The sequence below is a fragment of the Anarhichas minor genome, unplaced genomic scaffold (genome assembly GCF_050575085.1).
Source record: "Anarhichas minor isolate MPS153535 unplaced genomic scaffold, ASM5057508v1 ptg000028l, whole genome shotgun sequence".
In the NCBI taxonomy this organism is placed as follows: domain Eukaryota; kingdom Metazoa; phylum Chordata; class Actinopteri; order Perciformes; family Anarhichadidae; genus Anarhichas; species Anarhichas minor.
In genome coordinates, this window is record NW_027466474.1 from 4,456,389 (window position 1) to 4,478,960 (window position 22,572).

A 22,572-nucleotide genomic window follows, 5' to 3' on the forward strand; every position below is an offset into this window, starting at 1 on the left:
AAGATGAAAAAGAAAGGAAAATATTTACTTTTTAAGCAAAAAGTCTGGGGAAAAATCCTATTCCCCGAGCTGCTGTATAAAGAAAATACAACCCTTTGTTGTTTTCGCTTTGATTTTTATTGAGATCATAGAAACAAACGCATCGAACAACAATATGTCCCAGTCCGTGAGTTTGTTTCACAATAGTGTGTTGACCAAAAGTACTGAATAGCTCCCAAAGTTCCCCCTGCAGTCCTCCCTCCTGAATGCAGCTCTATTATAGGCACAGTAGCACGTATCAAGGTGATTTATTGCCAGCGAGAGCTCAAGTTGTTTAAAATGACTGCTGTGATTAGTCATATATGCTTCAGAGCTGAAAAAGGGGTGCACAGTGCTCCTGTAAATTAACAGCAGCTGCAAACTGTAGTCGACCAAAGCAAGGTGGTCAAACGTGGTAAGCGGCAGAGTCGCCGAGGGACAGGGAGAGAAAGTGGGTCATTACATCCCTTTCAGCTACGAGTAGGCTGACAGAAGAGAAAGGTAGGCTACGTTAGAGATTCAGAGGCTCAGGGATGAATCGATTACCGCGATGGAAAATAAAACAGTAGAGGTATGATAGTCTGAGAGTTCTGCCAACATTCCACTTGAGTTACTGCACAAATATGCTCCATATATTCCCACAGCCTCAGATATCTCCACGCTCCATTATTCAGACAGAAAGGTGGTCTTGGAAGAACTTTTTCGTTTGAGTAATTGTTTTTTTCCTATTTCTTTCCTCCACTTTTTTTACCTGTAAACAAGATGCAGAAAACACGTTTACGCTGAACCTCTAGCTTACCATTGAACCAACAGAGAGGAACCAAGCAATGATTTTTAGGGTTTCTGGTATTTATCTGAGGCTCTTTAAAGGGACAGTTGGAGAAATACTAGCTGTTTTCCACTGCATCCAGGCTAAGCTAATCGTCTTCTAGATTAATATTTAACATACAGAGAGTATAGATCTACGATACATTGATATCATCTAACTGTCTGCAAGAAAGCAAATAGGTGTATTTCCCAAAATGTTGCGTTGTTTCTTTTAAATCTTGGGAGAAGTGACCGTCTACATAACCTGCTGTATTTCTGTAAATAACTCAAATAGAAGAGTTCCTATGTCTCAGTGATTCTTTACCAGACCGACGGCCATTTGCGCTACCCGACACCTATCTGATACCAATCTGATTAAGGGCAGAAGACTCAAACCCATTACCTCACGAGGCTCAAGCATTTTCACCTCCACTATGTCTATATAAACAGCTTTTTTTGGAGGGATGGTTGTTGATAGACTTACAGTAATATGGTTTCCAGTCTGCTACACATTAAGGGGAAAATCCACTCTCGGATACTCTTACACTGTTAAGTATCATCAGTTTGTGATGTTTAATGCACTTCAGGAGTGGGTTTTTGTGATGAAATGTCATAATTTCCTTTTTGGTAAATGCACTCTCTTTTAAAGTGTGGCTACATTACGTTGTGGTCCATTGAGATTTCTTTCAGCGTGGATTTAGTCTTCTACAGTGGATTGGTGTGTTTATTGAACGTCAGTGCAAAATAGTGGGCTTAAAAGAAGCTTTTGCTCTTTGCTCCTGTACGACTGACTCCAAAATCTGACCTTTATCACTGATGTTTTAGGTGTTTAAACTCCACTGTAGCTCTGCCAGAAATATCTGAGTTGCATCGTACAGTCTGTGTTTCGCAAGTTGTCTGCTGAAATTAGAAAAATAAACCACCAAGCAACGAAATTGGCTCAGAAGGAAGGTACATGCGAGGTACATGGCCAGCAGCTGTTTGTTTAACAGTGTTAATGTGCTTTAGGAAGATGGCTCCATTAAGATTTTGCAACTTGACACATTCTAGCTTATTCTTTGAAAGGCTAATGACCTTAGCATTTTCCTTAACTGGCCTTTGGCGTTGGCAGCTGTAAAACATTTTAACATCAAATTGATGCTTAAAGTAATTGCTTGGGTGAATTCCCAAAAGCAATTTAACCCCCACGCCAGCCTAGTTTTAGCTTTCAATTTAATGCTACATAGGCCACACCACATACTCTTATTGTGATTTTTGTATGACTTCCAAAAACATTAAGATACCACAAAAATGCAAGAGCTCAAGTATGCAACATCATAAAATTCAGCAAGATCAAAATAAGTTCAATTTTTTTATGCCAGTGTAGTGGATAGGGAATATTCAAGGTTCATTGGCTGCTTGATTTAAAACATCCATTGGTGTTTGTTGATGCTGTTGATGATAAAACTTCCTGCAGATAAAAAGAGGGCTCAGTTTCTTAATTGCTTGCATGCAGCTATTTACCTCCACATATAACAAAACCACAGAAACGGCTGGTGCTTATTACAATGCAGAAATGTTTCAGTGCCTAACAAATATTTATATTTAGAGCCAGAGTCTGACTTTGCGTCCTCTCATTACACACTGACTGGGCCCATGCATGCAGCTTCCAGACAAAAGACTACATGCTTTGGCTTCATATTTGAAAGATTCCCCTGAATTTGCTTCCAAGAAAGCCTGACATGGTGGTTATATATTTTTAATGACTAAAAATAAAAATGGACAGAGAATTACATGAAATAAACACTTGTTCTTATCTTAAGAACTGCCAGCACAGGTTATTGTCATGACATTCACGCGTTGGACCACACGGTAACGGTTCTGTCACCAGCACTTGGACATTCTGTTGCTTATAGCTAGTAACTGTCAACTAGTTACTGTTAATTTACTGTTAGGCTATTCATTATGTATTTTCAACCCTGTCTTCTAGAAATGTTCAGATACAAACTTTTTTTGTGAAGTAAGTGATACATTTCATAGAGAGTTGTCCAGGATCGAGGTAGAAGTTATTGTCACTCTCTCCATTCAGGCTACAATACTCAGTATACAGTGGAGCAACATTGTGTTCCTTTAGTACTACAATATAGACGCCACTATAAAGAAACAGAAAGGAAGTACAAAGACAGTAAAGTGGAAGTAAGTTGCTGCTAGGTGGATAGTGGGCATATGAAGTTCAGAGTTTGCTCATGGTTTGCATCCTGAGTCCTGCATTAAGTTAAGTTAGACAACACATACACTTTGGTTAAGGTGTTATCAATAAACTTTTGTCTTTCACTAATACTACAACAAGAACACAATCTTTCCCCGACTATAACAAGATATTGTATTTTAAGAGTGGCTAATGGAAGGGAAAACAAATGGAATACATAGTCAGTAAACATTTTGCAGATACGTTCAGTATCTTCCTTTCAATTATGTTTTTATCATAGTTCGTAAATTACTTTTTTCAATTGAAGATTATGATGTAAACGTTTTTTTCATGACAATACATTTCTGCTTCTGACAACAAGATAGAGCCAATTTTCATTTCAGCTCTTTTCTTGGATGGTAGTGGCCTTGCTAATCTTTGAATAGTGCGGAATAGGTTTACTGGTGGGAGGAAATACAAAGAAGTGGTTTTGAGGTAATTTTATGTAATTGTACAAAATATGCCACTTTGTTTATTTTTGTAATGTGTTAAAGTGTAGAGTAGGATTGCGGAGGGAATTTCAGGGGTGAATTTCAGTTCAGATGGAAATGTATTGGATAATAGTTGTGGAAGGGAGCTGGAAATGTGGAGCACACTTTGAAAGTTTAAAAAAATAAAAAAGCATTTGTGTAGTGTAAAAACTACAGGAGCAATAAACTGTATAGCTTTTCTGTCTGTAGAAAATCCTTACAATATTGTGTGGCTTTCTACTGTTCTGTTAGGAGTAAACTGCCTTTTTTGTCTCTTTCCTTTCCCTACAATTGATTGTGTAACCATTTACAGGTTAAAATCAATTTTAATATACACAAATGTAAATGTACTCATTGACAAGGACGAGTGTCATCATAAAATGGCTGTTGTACAGCCGTATACTATATTGCCACAGTTTGCAACATGTTGCATTGTGTTGTATTCTGCTCGCTGTCACTTTGTCTTCAGTGAGATTGATGCTGTGCACTGCCAGTGGGCTCATTTTACCCTGTACCAACTAAGTTGATGACGCATTAAGGACTGACCAGTATTTCCTAAATTGAATTCTCTGAGCTAGCGCCTGTCCAGAACCAGCTGCCTGTATTCAGGAAGCATCACCAAACTGCAGTCTGCATGTGTCTGGCAGCCAGAAAACATTCCGACTTCATTTATTCCAATTTTCCAGGCCTTGAGAGTTGACAGGCTTGGTAATCAGTGTCCACAAGCATAATCCCCATGATCTGAGACGCCACACAATCAGATCTATCTCTCTCTACCTCTCTTTCTCTCATATTTTATATATAAAAATCTGTTAAAATCACCTTGCAAGAAACACATCCACAAATATGCATACCACGCAGTATCTGACGGGGAATATCGAGAACATGTGTTCATATGTGTGAAGGCCATCTGCACCACTGCTGGTGGGTGGTAAATCTATACCAGCTGTAATTATTCCCCTTGCGGATCCTCATTTTCAAATAATATCACCATAGGAACCTGCTCCTGCTCTTCTCTCAGCTTAATGTGATATGCTTCCCAGAATTCTCCAAGGTTTGTTTTCATTACCTGTAATTTTCTCGTGTTTCTGGGGAAACTTGATAACGTGTGTGTCTCTTTAACTGTTTATTCTAAAGGAGAATTAATTATTCTAGCAGTAACTGTGTTTGCCATCATTTGTAAAAAGGTTTACACCTCTGCAGTGGCAATTCCCAATGTGCCTAACAGAGATGTTCCATTTTTACTCCTATGAAACTCCAATAAAAACAACATTGCCAACCAGAGCGAAAGCAGCAAAGTACTTGGGAAACATTAGTTGTTCTCATGTGACTGCCCATGTGAAGCGACTTGAGCTCTGAAAATAAGTCTGGTGCAGGCTGGTTGAAAAAGAGGAGCCAGCAGAAGACACGAGGAAAACCCAGGGAGAAAGCTTCCTCTGCAGCACTGGTAAGATGGCTCATCATCCGACTCTGCTTTTCCATGCCCAGCTGATTTGAGTTTGAGCTTTCCAGTACAAACAAAGAAAAGTCAGATGATTTATTTTATACCTGGCAGAAAAGCCTCATTATAGAGGTGTTTTTTCCCCTAATTGTTTGTTCTGTGATTCCTTTATAAGACACTTGACACTAGCTAGATTTTACTGCAAAATATTGGTCAATAATAAGACTTCACGGGTGTAAATCCTGGACAATAAGCCACAGATAAAAGCTGTATAATAGTGTGATTGTTGTAGCTGGTTAACGTATATATACTGACTTATGGAAAGTCGCAGAATAACTGAGGTGAGGCTTTGCATTAACGACTCAAAAACAAACAGTGGAGTAGTAAAGTTACGAAGCACAGAGAGCCAGAGTAAATGAGTAAAAATATAAATATAAGGCAATGCTACATATACAGACTCTTGTCACATGGTAGGAAAGCACATTTCTATCGCTAGATGCTTGTGCAACATGGACTTCAGCCATCATTAATTATAATTTTAACACCTGATGTGCTTTTTCTACCAGGACTACTGTGTCAAAATGTATTCAGCCTTTACCATTAAGTGGGTTCATATGTGTAGGTGTATACATTTTGTTTGAAAATGCAATTTCAAGCAAAGATCACAGAATTTATAATGTAAATGTAAAAAAGAAATTATATTCATGTAAAACAAGTCTGCCAAATTACATTTAAATGAATGTATAGACAGTGTTCACCAAATAACAATTTCTTGAAAAGAAACCTCATGCAGCCATGCAAATAATGTCCTAACAGTATTGGTAACTTACTGAAAATGAATTACATTTGTAGAGGGTGCTGACACACAACCTACTTCCTTGTTTTAGAATGAGGATTTTTCTGTCTATAATATGTACTTGATGATATATTTGAGATAAACTATCATACTGTAGATAAATATGGTGGCGCACTACACAAGTTTTGTCAAACAGAATTTGAAGCCACAAGTCTAAAGGTGTTTTAAAACCAGCAAGGACTTCAAAGAGGACTAAAACCAAAAAGGACACGGTGTTCTCCAGTGGGACTGTATAAGCTGCTGCCCACTTCGATCTATCACAGGGCTGCCTATGGCTCCCAGGAGACCCGTGCACCGTGCAGCCCCCGCTCCACATTCCTTCCCCCCCCACACACACACCTCCCCACCCTCCCTCAACCACCATCACCGACCAGCCGTGAGTGACAGGCATCCAGTTCCGCATGACTGGAGCCTCTATCTCCTTACCCTCAAGGACAACTAAGACGACATATTGTCATCAAGTCATCTCTCTCATTTCCGCGGCTGCCTCCTCCATAGATGCACATATGGACACACACACATACATACATGCATACAGAGCCAACTGCGACCCACTCACCTGTAACAACATCTACGTGACCTTTGCTCAATGTCCTCGGGTGCCACACCAGAACCCGTTCGCACAAACAACCCTGGCTGTGCCTGCCGCTTCTCATTCACTCCCTTCGCTGTGAGTCTGCGTTTGAAACCATCTAGGTGGAGGTTGTTAAGAACCACTTCAGACAGAAACCTTGAACGGAGGAAACAAACAAGCATTGTCTAGGAATGCTTCCACACAGATCGCCGCACAGTCCTTAGCTTGAATATTTTCTTTTCAGAAATTTTCATCTCATACTGTAGAACAGTCTGAGGCGTCTTGTGATGAGAGGGGTATCGGCTGGTGTTCCAGAGGGATAACGGACAAGGCCGTTTCTCAAATAAATAACTAGAATTGCTTTGCAGTAATGTTTCACGGCAGTCAATGTGCATTTCAGTACCCTACCAGATGTTTGCGATGTAACCTTTGAGTGTTCAAATACATTGCTCAGTTCTGTAAAATAACAATAACATCCAAAGACATCATCGGATTGCTGCACATGAACAGTTATAAACAACTGCTCTTATTCTGGCGAGTTGTTTTTGCACTTCGATGTGCTGTTAGAAGTTTATATTCAGGTGGGACAAGGATGCTCAACTTCAGATTACAGTTTGTTGATTATAGCCACAGTAGGAAACTTCACATGTTCAAAGGAAATGCTTTTAAACTTTGAGAATGTCAAATCCCAGAAATCATAAAATGTGATTTCAGAGAGCTGTGCAGTCTTTTTTTTTTTTTTATTACTAGATTAATTATCTAAGACAGTTTCTTTTAAAAAAAGGCAAACCAAGAGCAGAGATGTTATACCTAAGGATATTTAATATTTACACCACAACTTCCTTTAAAAACTGAGTCCTAATCATATACAGCTTTAAATGCATGTAGCTGCACCAATCAGTATTTTCATATTAGCAGTAAAAGAAAATGATGAAGCCACAGCTAATTATCGCTTGACTCTGCAGTTCCCCTCAGCTTTACAGAGCGTTTTAGCATCTTTCAGATCATTTTTTTGTTTCACAGCCTCCAAACGTTAACTCTCTGCTCGCAGAATCGTTTCCAGAAGCATCTAGAGCAATACCTTTACTCAGCATTGAGCGAATTTGACCAGCTCTTACCCGGCTGCCACTGTAATTCTCCCAGGTCATTTAATTCAGTTAGGAAACTCTGCAAAAAAAAAAAAATGCTATTCGACCGCAACCCTCAACAAAATCAAAAGGAGAATGAATATTGGACTTACAATCATCAGGTGGTCCAACTAAATGTGCATCCATATCTGCCAGATGTGTGAACACATTTGCCATTCCAACTGTACAGGGTGATAATATGATAATGTTGTGTTTATAGCCTGTTGCAATGCCCCCCAAAAAATGCCCCAAATCTTAAAGTGTTTGTATGTTCATTTTTGTTGTATTTGTTGATATGCAGCTTTGTAACCCAAATAAAATAAGTTACACACATTGAATACATTTGCTATTTTAATAGAGCAAATAATAACAGGGGGAAATTGATTTACAACAGGTACAAAGCTTTTGTATATGTTTCAAACTGGTTAGTTTTAAAAGTTCATTAGCTAACAGATGAAGTGCTTTCTTCTTTGGTGCTTTGAACAGCATGTTATGGTCTTCCTTTGTGAATGGAGTTAAGCTCTGTTGTCATGGAAATCAAGAAGTGATGCTGGCTCAATCATAGCTTTCAGGTGACTAACATCCAATCATATCCATTCAGGTGTTGGCCTACTGTGTCCATACATTGTATATGATTATATTACAAATTCAACAATATAACCATTGTTTCAATTTTTTCAGTGCCTCTGATTGAGCTGGTATGTGGACTTTGAGTGAAGATCTTCTAGTCAAACTGTATGCCCGATGATTCAAATAAAAATCTAGCATACTGCAGCTTTAATGTCACAGCAGCCTCAAGAGATTCCAACGTATTAAACTTGACCAGAGTAGTTTCACAGCGGCCTTTAAGAGTCTTTGTACTGAGAGTATAACGTAAATTGGAGCCTCCCCTATGTGCTGGCCTTTTATCTGCCTTTTCACTGTCATATGGGAAGCTAATTAACTTTCACACTATTTTCCAAATGTTGTGCAGCCAAGTGACAGTTTCTGTGAATTTCCTATTTAGAAATAGTACAAGATAAGTAAATTATGTGGAACAAGCAGTCTTTAAATCTCCCATTGCATATATACAAACATAAACGTACAACGTAAATAATGAGAGTCAGCGGGAAAACAAATTACAACGATGAACGTCATTACAGTGAGGCAAAATAGTGTGTCGTGTTCAACAATTTTCCACTTATTGCAGCATAAATCACACTGCAAGTCTCCCAATGTACTAAAGCACATAGAAGTATCAAAATAAGCCGTACAGAGGCGATTCATTTCTATTTTCAGAATGCCAATTATGATGCACAGCAGCAGCTTTGGATATTGAACCAGTTGAAGTCTAACTGTTACATTATTATCTATTTCAACCTGGTGCAGTGGGGAGATTCTCACCGTTGGATTTTCTTTAAAAGTGATAGCCTGCTGAAAATGTAATTCACTGTTTTAGTATAAATCAATAAGCCTCCAGAATCTATTCCCCCATTCCACCTTTATGTTAATATAAAAGAAATGCTCAAATAGAACTTTAATTCACCACACAGACGTCCAGACTGTTTCATCGCCCCAATTTAATCCATAACTGCTCAATTGACACTTAAATTTCAAGCCCATCTTAATTTGGCTTCTCCTGACGATTTTAAGTTCTACTTCTCTTTACAGCCAAGGCTACTGTGACCCATGCTAATGGAGATTTATAGGCCAGTGCCATTCTAACAGTAATCTTCTATTAAGAATTATATCCTATTTGATTATTATTACTCTGTTCTTCCAGCAGAATAAAAAAAAAAAGCAAAGTCATTGCTGTGTGTGATCCAGTGTATTCAAATGCACTGTGTAGAAGGAAGCAGACACAAAACATGTTGAACACGTGAAAGAGCGAAAAGTGAAAGCTAATAATGTGTTGGAGCGTTAGAGGACATTCAGATGTTTCTGATGAGGGGCATAAATCCCGATGGACTCCCATCCGAGTGTATTCATTAATCATGCGTCTCATTGGTGAGCCTCTGATTTGCCACTGAGACAGATGAAGATGAACTCAGCAATATATTTCTCATCATAACACAACACTCACATAAATATTAATAGCATATTTTCAGCTGGTGGGCATGAATCATTTTTCAGACGGCGAATTTTGAGAGCCATCCATGCGTGTCCAAGAACAGTACATAAGCAAGCAGTTGTGATAAACAACACTGCTTTGAGGCAACAGCAGTGAAGAGAAGGCTTTCACTGTACCAGAGATTCAGAGGGTCTTTATTTTACTTACTTCAGGCTCCTTCTATCAATACATTTTCTTAATTAACTGTACAGCTCGTCAACACAAATATTTTAATTGCGCAAGTGACAGTTATCACTGATGTTAGTTTATGAATATAGCCGTTTAGATGTCAGTTAGATGTCGTGTTTGAGACTATTCAGGATATCCAGTCAATACTAGCTGTGATGTTTTGAGATGGATGTTTGTGTAACATGGGGGTAGGTTAAAGGAAATATCCAGCCTTTGATACTTTAAAGCTGCTCTAATTGATATTTGAGATGACTATTTCTACTGTTAAGGGGTCGCTGGTAGTGACAAACCAACAGATAATTATCACCCGAATACATGTTCTCCATAAAAACTTTATAAAGGGACAGTATGTCAATATGTTTATTGGCCACTTGTTGTACTGCCTCCAAGTGGCCGAAAAATCTATTAAGACAATTGGTTTTAGGAGATTAAAATACTTTTAAATAATGTTAAACTTGCAGTATCCCATTTAATGTTAGCATGGTAATCAGACTGAATTGGCATTTCATTATTTAGTCTGTCATTGTGTTCATGTCAGCGGCTTTCTGTTTGACTGCTTTTAAAAAGAAAGAAAGTGACATATTGCTCCAGTTGTAGTCATTTTCATGTTAATGTCAAGGTTTTTATTTCTATAAATTGACTCAAGAAATTGGCCTTCTTGTAATGGTTTTTACCATTCTTTGGGACAAAACTATTATTAGCCATTGAAAAATACACCACAGTCACAGTACTTTGTGTCATTACAGGTGTACGACCACCAGTACAAAGCTGTATTGGATGGAGTGGAGAGAGACGGCATGATGGAGATCGACCCAGGTCAGCGCATTGAGATTTTCAGAATGGGAAACGGCAGCGAGGAGGTAGTTGAAGTGCACGACTTCAAGAATGTAAGTTAAAAGGTTAAACAAGGCCATGTCAGCTATTCCTCTTTTGCTGAATACTCCTCAGCGCTGTGAGAATTATGATGTTCACATTCTGCCCTTTTCAAAGAGGCGGCTGACAACATTTATCCTTTGTTGAAATCATTTTTTCTCTAACAATATTTTCTCCTCTTTTGTCACTCAGTGAAAACAGGTGCAACAAACGTTTTGAGAAGCAAGATAATGGAAATTATACTCAGTGAGGTGTACACGGGGATCAGAAATATGAGTGACTGTACTCTGTGCGTGTGTTTGAGTGTGCAAACACACGCACACACACACACACACACAGAGCAAAGAAAGTCTTTTTCTAAAATAATTGTTTTCTTCCTGCTAATTTTATACAGTAACTTCTTGGCACTACAGAGACAAACACCATTAAAAAGCTCATCTCTCTATTTGTTTCTCACACCTTCTTCAACTGCAATTTTGTTTCCCTTTTTTGTTGCAGCCCTCATTAACTTACCTTTCATTCCTAAATCCTTTCTCGAGTGTGCAGGAGGTTACGCATGCTGCACCTCGGAGAAGGGAGCGTGCTGTTTGACTGGTTAATGAATCTTTTTATTCTCACACCATTATTTACTGTGAAATGTTACAGGAAGCTACTCATCCCAAACAAAAACCTACATTGAGTTATTGCTTTTTTTTTACAATGGTCTCTGAATCTAAAATGGTTCTATGTGATGGAAACTCAGGACAGCGTCGGAAAACTTTAACCTCTGCAATCAATCTCCATTTCTTTCTCTCTCCCTCACCAAGCAACGCACACACACACGCACACGCACACGCACACACACACACACACACCTGTTGCTTGTTCCACTTCCTGTTAGTAAAGCACACCCCCCGAGGAGGTTTGTTTGAGTCAGTGCTGCACCATGGAAGACTAAGAAACAAGCGGTTGAGCAGAGTAATTCAAACCTTAGTGATTTGTTTTTAAAGGGAAGGAAACCTACACAAAAACGATAGGCTGTACTAAGAGGTAGCTTGTGTGCGGATGTTAGAATAGATTTTTTTTTTTATGTATAAAAAAAAAAGGACCGGCTGCATGTTGTTACACAGACCAAAGCCACCTCTAAAACAATCTCCATCAAGCCTGAGGGCTGCGTGAGGAATGGAAAATGAGGGGATTATACCACCAGGTCCGTGGACCACAGGCAAAATCCACTCGCTATCGTTTAGACCAATACTTCACTCATTTTGACAGGAGAGAATGGGGAAAAACATGGAGAGAAAATCACCAATGTTTTTTTCATTGGATTATGTTCTATGTAAAGCTTATTATTATTATCATCATCATCATAATGGGTCATTGCTCTCAGCTTGTACATTAAGGGTAGCTTATTCGTGGAGTTGCCTATTTCAGACTCAAGCACAACATTTCACACGGGGACACCGAAGGTGAAGTTTCCTTCTCTACACTACACAATGGTCATGCTGCCATCATGCCTTTACTGAAGAACTGGACTCTATGTTTTCTGATATTTACATGGAAATTTGATCTGGTCGACTCATTTTCAACTTGTAAAGAATGTAAAAGGTTGAACAAGTCTACATGATGGCCCTCCAGAACTGAAGTCTGTGGGGAACCGCCCTGAGCCCTCGTGGACTAATCCTGAGTCACACATCTCAAAGTTTGTTTTACACATATTTCAATTTATGTATGTATTAATAGTTGTTTCTGTTATGTTACCAGGTGATTCTAATGTTATGTCCCTCATATGTGCAAATGTCCATCCAATATCTATTCCTGCTTTTCCTTAGCAGGATCGCAGGCGTCTCAGGGCCTATACCGTTGCTCAAATTAGGCGAGAAGCAGGGTACATCACAGGGCTACTGCTAAAACTACAGGCAAATAGATTAACACCATCACTCACAATTACTCCTACTGGCAGCTTTAGAGTCGCAATTAAACTAGCCTGCATGTTTTTGGACTATAGGAGGAAACCAGTCTTGCTGTTCTGCACCAGTGTGCCACCCTGTATGTAATAGAGTGCTATGGCCAATACTGAGGGTTTATATAGTTTTTTATCCTTTACAGCACCGGTTTAGCAGCACAGGAAACTCAGAGTAATTGCATGAGTTGTAAATCATACCATGTGATTCTACTTAGCCAATCAATTCTGTGCATTTTGATCAGGGTGGATAAAACATTTTTTCATCTCAGCACTGCAAGTGTTGCTGGCTTTCACTTGCCACCAGTCCTACTACGTCAGTTGTCTGCTTCAACACACGTATAAGAGCCACCAGCCTCTCAGCACAGATATTGCCAGCTATACCAGATTCAGTTATGGTGAATCCACGCTGCAGCAGTTATCAGTCATCTCATTTTAGTTGCTTACCTTCAGATGAAGTCTTGTCTGAAGCTGGAACCAACATCCATAAATCTCCAGAGATGCGGGAAGAAACAGCTGGTGAAAATTCCGGTTTAAAAGTAATTTAGTGTAGCAGACTTTTACATGGTAAAACAATATATAATTCGGAAAAATGAAAAAAATAATATTTTGGCTCACAAAATTGGCAAAGGTTTATAAAACTGTCTAAATAATACTAGCCAAAATGTTGTCAGTCAATTGATGATATAAATGTGCTTATTTGTCAGCAACACAAATTTTCACTGAAAATGAAATATGAAGTACGAATACTGAGCCATGTCAGGGGGAATTAATTTTTTTAAGCCAACCTTTCTTTCTCGGGCTGTACACTGCACTGCAAATCATACAGTCCTCATCCATCATACAGAAGAAAAAAAAATCCTCATTTTTGGAAAATCCATGACCGCAGGAAACTGTTGATACAGTAATATATGTCTACATCATTGTTAGATTTTGGTGCTCCGCCGCAATGTCCTGATATTGTAGAAAGGGCTATTGCCAACATACAGTGATTGAACAATGCGTTATGCAATTTATAAGAATATTTATGTAGCTAAACATAAGGTTACAAACAGAAACAGGCATGCTGGTTATACTGTATGTAATCTTCTATTTGCTTTCATCTTTTAATATTTTATTTTTAGTCTCTCTCAGTCAGGGGTCAACGAAAAATACGCAATAAATTCTAAAATATTGCTGTATCATTAAAAAGCGTATATCTACAGATGGGGATCATTTGCGCCAATAAAACAAACATATTGTGTCCATTACTCCCACCCACGATAGCTTTGGGCCAAAAGAGATTCTGATTTAATAGTGACACGCAGCCATAAGTTCATTCTTTTTAAGATGAAGCACTTACGGAAAGCTTAAATGTCTGGATTTATTAGGACTATGCCAGTCTTGCGACTGTTCATTTTCTGAACGGTATTAACATCAATTACTTGAAATGTAGATTATAAATGGTGTCAAGTTGAGGCCAAATATAATTTGAATAAAATTACCCTCCAAGCTGTATTAACATGATTCATATTTTAATGTGCTTTTGTTTACAGGTCTGAAGTATTTCGATTGAAAGGTTTTAAAATAAGAATTGCTCCAAAGAGTAGAAATGGTAGTTAGCTTATACTTAATTGGTGTTACGATTGAGAGGGGTCCTGGGGAAATGTTCTCTAATGTAAGGGGTCCATGGCCCCAAAAAGTCCCTGATTTAAAAGCACAATGATTTGGATTGTAAGTTAGATATTCAAAGATGAAGAAAGGTCCTTTAAATACATAATAATATGTTGATAATATCAATACATAAACTCAGCCAATATCTGCCTAACTACTTTATTCACAGGAGCTGAATGATGCATGCAGTAACATGTTCCCCAACCTCATGAATAGATAAGCATCTTGCAGATTTGATCATTGTGTGTTTAAATGACATCACTTTTCCATTTCTCATCCCAGTGTTAATGTGTCTGTCTTCATTGTCTGACTGACCGACCGCAGTAATCGCTGTATCTCATCACAACATCGCCCTCTCCTCTTCTGCTGCAGCTCGCCAATACAGAAGACGCAAATTAAACAGAGACCCATCACAATAAAGCCTGGCATAAACATTATGCCTTTGTGCTTGAGACCATTATTGCCCCATCCCTTTTCCCCGCACGGACGAAATTACATGTGGTAGATTATGACAGGCATCACAATGTATCATGTCATGTGCGTATCTGGCTCTCGGAGTGACAGCGCCACAGAAAATGTAGAAAAAGCCCCCACATGGTCAAGTTAACCGACTCAAAGGGAGATGTCATAGCAATCACTGTTACCGTAATTAAATTTAGATTGAATCAAGTCCATTTCCATACAGTTCATACAATTTACAATTTTCAGTTGATACAATTGTAAAGCAGCCACGGCAGATGTGGATCCTGCCGTCTGTTTTAATACAGTGTGCTGAAAGGGCAGCTCTAGTCTGCAGAAAATAAATTGGATACAATCTGAGATACTGAGAGTCTTTCAGACTTATTCCATCTGAATATCTTAGATTAACAAAGAATGGCAGCGAGAGAGAATTAACAGATCTTTCTTGCCTATTGAGGCTCTATGTGTCAGTATGAATAGAGCTACAGTCCACATGGCGGAGGATCATCAGTGGAGCTGAAGAGAGTGACTCCACTTGACTGCGCAGATTAAGAGTGTGACAGGGACCTATGACTGCCTAATTCAATGGGGTCACTCTCTGTAGAAAACACTTCATTTTCAACAATGTCGCTATGCTCTCCTGTGCGATATATACCGCTATCTGCTTTGAAGCATACATCCACGGAGGAGCACCCCCGCCTTTTCACTTCCATTCAGCCCTGAAAGCAAGAGCTGTGTTGCAAGGGCCAGGCAGTCATCAATTTTGTACCATGCTAAAAGGAAAAAAAAAAGAGACCAAAACACACCTCTTCTCACTCATTAGGTTTTAACTTCTTTGACATTTTTAAGAGCTTTGATTATCAGCAAAAAAACTGAGCATTTTAAAATTATAGTCCCAGTACTTTAGGGTTATCCACATCAGAGGGAGATACATTTCTGAATTTCTGAGTATCCCTTCATTTCTTTTTTGAAAGGGAATCACTGGGATCCGGTTTGCCGAACATCAGAGGTGCTACATCAGGACCCAAACTAGGCAACTACCCACAGTGGCAGAGGTGGAGGCTGAGGACGCAGAGCAACTGGTATGCCTCCTCCCCCGTCTGTCTGTAGTCCTACAGAGGCTGTCATGCATATTGTAGAGAGATAAGCAGAGTAGAGCTCTGTGAGAACCACACAAGTCCTCCGTCTGTCGATCTCATCCTATGTCCTCCGCCCATCTCACTGAAGAGTAAACTGTGGTCTGTGTTGCCTGTGAAACCGCCAGAAAGCAGCCCACAAACCCAAAGCATCTATGTGGCTCACATCAAATGGTGTTTGCTGTCAATCTTGAGCCAATATAAATTTTTAATCATCTCCTCCAAAGGCTCTACCCAAATAGCCTAAAGGGGAAAGGGTGTAAGAGAGGTCTTGAGTTAGAGGTAAGCCATTAAAATGGTATATATATATTTTTTTAAAGTCATATCTTTGTAAAATTCACAAGGCTCCCTCTCCAAGAGTGATTTTCTGGTTTCTTCTAGTTGTATATGAACTTCACCAAAAGGAATGGAGGAAATTCAATCAATCAAAATTCCCAATTTTTCAGTGTCAGTGCAATTCACTGAGTGGGCCGTATGTTCAAAGAGAAAATCCCTCTCTCAAATGTCTCTACTGCTTGCATGCCCTCATTTACATTTCACATTGTAGCTGGGAAGAAGTAGCTGGCAAATATCTGACGCTCCTCGCTCATGGCTTCATTTTAAAACAGAATAAGCCAATTGTCAGTCCAAGCGAAACCCAGTCTCAGTTTTATCTTTAAGAAACGCAAGCTGTTGCACCCAAAAAACCAAACGCCTGTTTGTTTTTCCTCTCATCTACATAATGTCTGATCCACCTTTACAGATACTAATTGCCCAGGCAGCACCATATGTCCATGCCTTTTCTGTCTTCTTTTGTGCCCTGTGAAGCCTAATTGGCTTAATTCACAGTTCCAACGTGAAACATCTAAGGCCAGGAAAGTGAGTAGGGCTTATACCATTAGTTAGCCATCAGCCATTTTGACTGCCATGAGTATTGTTTATTCTACATCATGTTTAGTAAAATAAAAAGCTGCCTTGGTTTACGTTAAGTTGTTCTACTCAATCGCTATGAATAGTCATACACAGCCTCTCCTTATGAGACCACGATGAAGTACACTGAGCAAGGAGCCTTAAATGAACTGCCAGGCTAAGAAGTCATAACCAGGCAACCAAACATGCCACCCCCTCTTCTAGAAGCTACGTTTATACAATACTGTTGTATTGTGTTGGGAATACATAATTGCAGCCTGGATTTTATTCACAGCCAACGTTTGTTCGAGTATCTGTGCCGCATGGTAGTAAAGGGGAGGTGGTCAAGGTGGATGGCGGGCGTACAAAGTGCAGGATTTTGATAGCGGCGATCAGGATTTGTATCCCAAGTCCCTGTGTGGGATTAGGGTTAGGCAACAAAAGCACTTTGGTAATAATGCTGCAGTTGTTACAAATGGATTGAAAAAGAGGGGTATTGTAGGAAAACAACTGAAATACGTTGTAACGGCTTAGAAACACAACACAATTTGAATCCAAAAGCACAACTCACAAGCAGAGAGGTTATAGAAGTTCACATTTACTTGCATTAATAAGCAGATAAGGGTCAAAATTAGGCAGGCACAACAGGTAAACTTACCCAGGAAACAGTTGGGGACAGAATAATTGGTTCATGAGTCAGGTAGGGAGGGAAAAAGCTGGAAATGGGCGGGCATATATACTGCAAGACTCATGAGGGAAATGTGGACCAGGTGTGCAGGGGGGCGGGGATGGTCAGGTGATGGGAATGGCAGGAAAGGGGGTTACTAGATGTCAGAGGGAGGAGCTGGATCCAGAATGACAGCAGAGTTAGGGTACATCCCAAGTCTCTTAATTGTCAGTTCCTCGTTTCCTCTCTCCTCGCATGGTTTCCTTGCGTCTCTCCATGCATCCCTGGTGGGAGGGACTAAGACTCAAGGAAAGGACGCAAGTGAGGGAAACGGATGCAATTAAGAGACTTGGGATGTACCCTTAGAATATGGCAGAGAAAACCAAGCAGGCAACATAATGAATATTAGGAGCTGGCTGAATTATTGATATATATTGTAACTGAATGTTTAGCAGACACACTTAGAGACAAATATTTTCATAAAAAAACATTCTATGTATTTGCTGTTCCAAAGTAATATAAACTAAATTTCTACTTGGAGGAAAGTGGAGATCACAATCTCAAAAAATGTCTAGTGTTGAAGGAATAGCCACTTCAAGTCAATTTTATTTAGAAAACCCAATATCACAAATCCCAAATTTGCCTCAAGTGGCTTTACAAGCTGTAGAGCATACGACACCATCTGTCCTTTGCCCCTCACTTCAGATGAGAGAAAACTACCCCAAAAAAAACTTTCACAGGGGAGAAAAATGAAAGAAAGCTCAGGAAGAGGTAGGATCCTTGTATCAGACAGAATTGTCGAGTTAGTTTCCATCTTTAGTCTGACATTGACTCGACTCGATCGTTTGGCCCTCATGTAAAATTAGCTTCAAAGTCCGGGTGCTCTTCCTGGGGGATTAGTAGCCACTGGTGTTGCTGGGGTTTTGTGGAGCGGAGTTAAGTAAAAACAGAGACAGTTTGTGGAAACAAACTATGGTGGTTGATATTGAGAAGACATGTGGTGCACATGCTTCACAGCAACTTCAGTAAAAGTAGTGAGAAGTGTACAGGTAGGCTACACATATTTTATTGCAAATTAATTGAGTGTAAGAGTTAAACATAATCTGCAAAACAACTACGAAGTACAATTGAAGTACAAGAAAATATAAAACTTTATTCGAATTTTCATATACCTACAGGTACATACATGCAATTTGACATCTGCATTTAAACTGCTGTAAAGCGCTCATGGAGCAACTTGGGGTTTGGAGTCTTGCTCAAGGACACTTCAACCTTTGGACAGTAGGAGCCGGGGATTGAATCGCCAACTCTCAGGTTAAAGGACAACCTGTTCAATCAATTGAGCTACTAGAATACATGTAACTGAGTATATGTAACGCGTCACTGCCCACCACAGCGGCCCCTGATCTGTCCTCTGTAAGAATCCACCGTGTGACACTGGAGAAGATCAGCACAAGTTCCTCCTCAGAAGGTGAAACACATGAAGCTGACAGGGGTTAAACCCAAGCACTAATGGTTCCTAGCTTAACCCAGCCGCTGGCTTTTAGGAAATGGGGCTCAGAGCAGCCGCGGCAGGCTTTAGAGCCGAGGTGAAAGACAATGGAAAAAATTGCGGCAAAACTGCAAGCGACTGATAAGGAAACGCAGCCCCTGCGAGAGAAAACCAGGTGACAAACATGAATTGTTTGCCAGGATTTTTTCCCTCCCTTTTCAATTTGCCTCCTCTATGAAATGTCTGAGGGAGTAATCTCTGAGCTTCATTCCAGTTCCCTCAGTCTGACATGGAAATCGCCATCCACCTCCCTCACACCCCTTAGCATTGTCAACTGATGCTGCTTGGTCCATTAAACAGCCACTAAATATGGATGACCAAAGCTCACCCAGCAACCCAAAACCTCCCACTCAGACAACTGCAAACAGCAAAAACAGCAGAGGATGTGAATACACCAAAAGTCCTGCAAGCACACAGTGTTGTTTGTTTTGTCCAATATTTGTCTGCATGAAGATATGAGCTCAATTCAGAGACCATGTGGGATTGTTCTGCCACAAAAAATAACAAAAAGCTTCAGTTCCTTCAGTTGGTGACACATTCAGTCATAAGTCCTGGTCACACCAGAAGGAGGCACAATTAATGCACAACCAAATTAATCCAAGTGTTTTTACAAAGGAGTGACGACTCACAGGACTCATTGGTAAATAGAAAAGCTGTTGAGCCAATCGCTAACATGCTAGTCAACCAGGAACATGCTAGCACTAGATTACAATAACTCTCTAAACTTCTGATTTCTATTTTCTCTAAGCTCACTTTCATGGTAGCTACCGGGGGAAATACGTCCACACAGTTTATTCAAAATATGTATTTGTACAATCAACTCCTGTCTCATAATTATCTAAGAATCCCAATCAGCTTTATTGGCAAAGTATACCTACCCAAGAAATGTGACTCCATTTTTTTGCTTCTCTAATAACGTATTTACACAGAATAAAAATAGAAATAACAGCTAGGTACAAGGAAAACAAAACTGGACAGATAAATGTAAAGAACAGGCAGGACCGTTATGTAAACAAGTAGTGAAAAATAGGTGTAAATATAAATGTTGTATAGATATGCATAGAGCACCAATGCCCAACTATAGAATAGAAATAAAAACGTATATATACGTATTCTGTAAGTTGTAAACAAAGGAAATAATGCAAATAGATAAATACTGAATGAATATTTGATTATTATGTATATGTACAGTTGAAGATGTCTACATACTGTACATACAGCCTGTCTGGTTTATATTGACAGTGGCTATTATCTCTTTTGTGGAGCAGTTTATGCTTCCTCAGAGAAGGGTTGATTAAAACTGGACGGTGCCACAAAGCTAATAAACGAACAGCTTCCTTTATTGTGCACTCTCACTCCGTCTGTTCCCTCGAAGGTCGGCACTGTCAAGACAGTTTGCTATTTGTTAATGGCAAAAATGTACATGTCAAAGTTCACTAAAGTTGAACTGATACAAATACAGTTTTACTTTGCCCCTACTTTAAATTAACTTTTAAGTCCACTGAGATTAATTGATTTATTCTGTAAAAGTTCACTGTTTTAAATCAGGGTGGCGGTTATTGCCCTTAACCCTCATCCCACCAACATATTTAACAAAGAAAGACACCAACTGGAAGAATAAACCATCGTAAAACAACAAATAAGAACAAAAAATAGACATGAGCACATGAGGAGATGCTGCATCTGTAAGTGTCTGCAACTGGGTGCTTTTGAATGGGACCCCCAGGACCCCAACACATTGATACATTTAAATGATTTTAAAAAGCACAAATTAAAACACAAACAGAAAACAATGACATAAAGCCATTAGGAACAAATTGATAGACAATGTTATGAAAAAGTGTAATGATAGAATAAAACACCTGTGAGATATGAACAAAAGGTATACCTCTGGGGTCTGCTGGGACCCCAGTTGGTAGGATGCCAGCACTCTCATTGTAAGTTGCTTTAATATGGGTGTCAACTAAAATTCACCACCTGGTACTCTGCATAATGAAACCCCCTCCCTGTTTTATGTATAATATGTGAAAGCTTGTGGGTATCATGAGAAAATATTTTGTTGATCTCTGGAAAACATAGCACCACTTTAAACAATGTGTCATGTAGACAGTGTCCCCCCCCCCCCCTCCCCCCCTCTCGGGACACAGTGGCAGGAGAGGGTAAATTCATTAACTACAGCACAACTGGTGTATAATTAAGTTGTGCACTGTGGACGGAAAAGCATACAAACACCAGGAGCAGGCCGCACAAAACAAATTACCATCATTCCCAAGGTCCAACACTTGATAAAAAGTTGCCTGTGTCCTAATAATATATCATTTCTCAATAGCAAAGGGAAAAGCCCCTCAAAAGTGTGTATAAACTAGAGGACTGTAATCATGTTGTCTTCGTGCTTGTCAACTGGCATTTAGAAATCCCTGCCCCATGCTAAAATGCTGACCTTTACCACTTCCCCCAGGCCCTCTCCTGCAAGTTATTGGAGTCGTTTCTCAACTGTGAAGTCAAAGTCATGTTGTGAGCCCCGTGTTGTGACCTCCATTTACTTTCCAGAGAAGACTCACTTGGCTTCAGTGGTTAAGAGGTCCAATTAGAGAGGGCTGTTTGTGTTTCCCGAGTTGGATTTTAATTTCTGCAGCCACAGGAACGGTGAGCGCACCAGCTCATTGCCAGAGCACCCTCACCCCAACCATGCTACACCCGTCCTCCGAGTACTGGCCAGTGTGTCAAAAGCTTGGGCTAAACATTTCCCGCGCCCAAACACAATTGTGACAGAATGTGCTTATAGGTTCTGTTTGTTTTTTTCCTCACTGCAGGTCACAACTGTGTCGCCCGATGACAAACAAGAAGTGGCATGGAAAGAGAAACTGTAATTCAAGCGAGAGTGACAGGGGTGAACGTGAGGGAGGGGGCACGACCCAATATAAATTATTCTTGCTCCTGCTATAGCCCCAGGATTCTACGTCAAGCTTAACTAATGTGCAATTAAGCTTTAGACTGGGAGAAAATCACCTTGTAAAAACATTTGTCAAGTGAACTGTTTTTCTGTTCTGGGCTGCTAATTAACAAGGGAATGGGAAGAGGGGTTTGTTTGTGTGTGTGTGTGTGTGTGTGTGTGTGTGTGTGTGTGTGTGTGTGTGTGTGTGTGTGTGCGTGTGTGTGTGTATATTTACATATACATGAAGAAAATAAATATCTGCACTGTTAGGGGAGCGCATTACCAAATCCCCTTCATATGTCTCTATTAGACAACACTGACATGTAGTCCCTATCATTAAGCAATAATAGTTTACTTTACAGCTCATGAACTGCAGTATCAACAAATTAAGCCTACTGATAGTGCTCGGTGCCAAGCGAAGCATTGTGTTGAAGGGAGGGGGGGGGGGGGGGGAGGAGAATGCAAGGCTTTATTGTATCTGTCACATTAAACGATATTGCAGCCACACTCAGAGTAATGAAGACCACTTCTAAAGTCATTTAAAAGTCAGATCATCACTGTCTTTGAATTTCAATGATGTATAATAGAAAGAGCATGCCGCAGGCTTGAGAAGAGGGTGAGGGAGAAAGAGGAGGGAGTCAGGGCAGTAGGAGTCAGGAGTCAGGAAGC

At 39.8% G+C, this 22,572-nt stretch overlaps 1 protein-coding gene across 3 annotated transcripts in view; it reads left to right on the top strand.

The window, feature by feature from the left end:
- tnmd (tenomodulin) overlaps window positions 1-22,572 on the top strand; it is a 43,209-nt gene that overhangs the window by 13,309 nt on the left and 7,328 nt on the right. The window contains exons 3-6 of one of the 3 annotated variants that reach the window (XM_076103537.1): window positions 10,545-10,685; window positions 15,700-15,771; window positions 19,429-19,445; window positions 22,439-22,448. The exons of 1 other annotated variant lie outside the window; for it this stretch is intronic. In XM_076103537.1, the coding sequence (XP_075959652.1) occupies window positions 10,545-10,685; window positions 15,700-15,771; window positions 19,429-19,445; window positions 22,439-22,448 (240 nt within the window). Of the gene's footprint in view, window positions 1-10,544; window positions 10,686-15,699; window positions 15,808-19,428; window positions 19,446-22,438; window positions 22,449-22,572 lie in introns of all 3 variants that reach the window. One more of the 3 variants, XM_076103536.1, reaches the window with a different exon arrangement.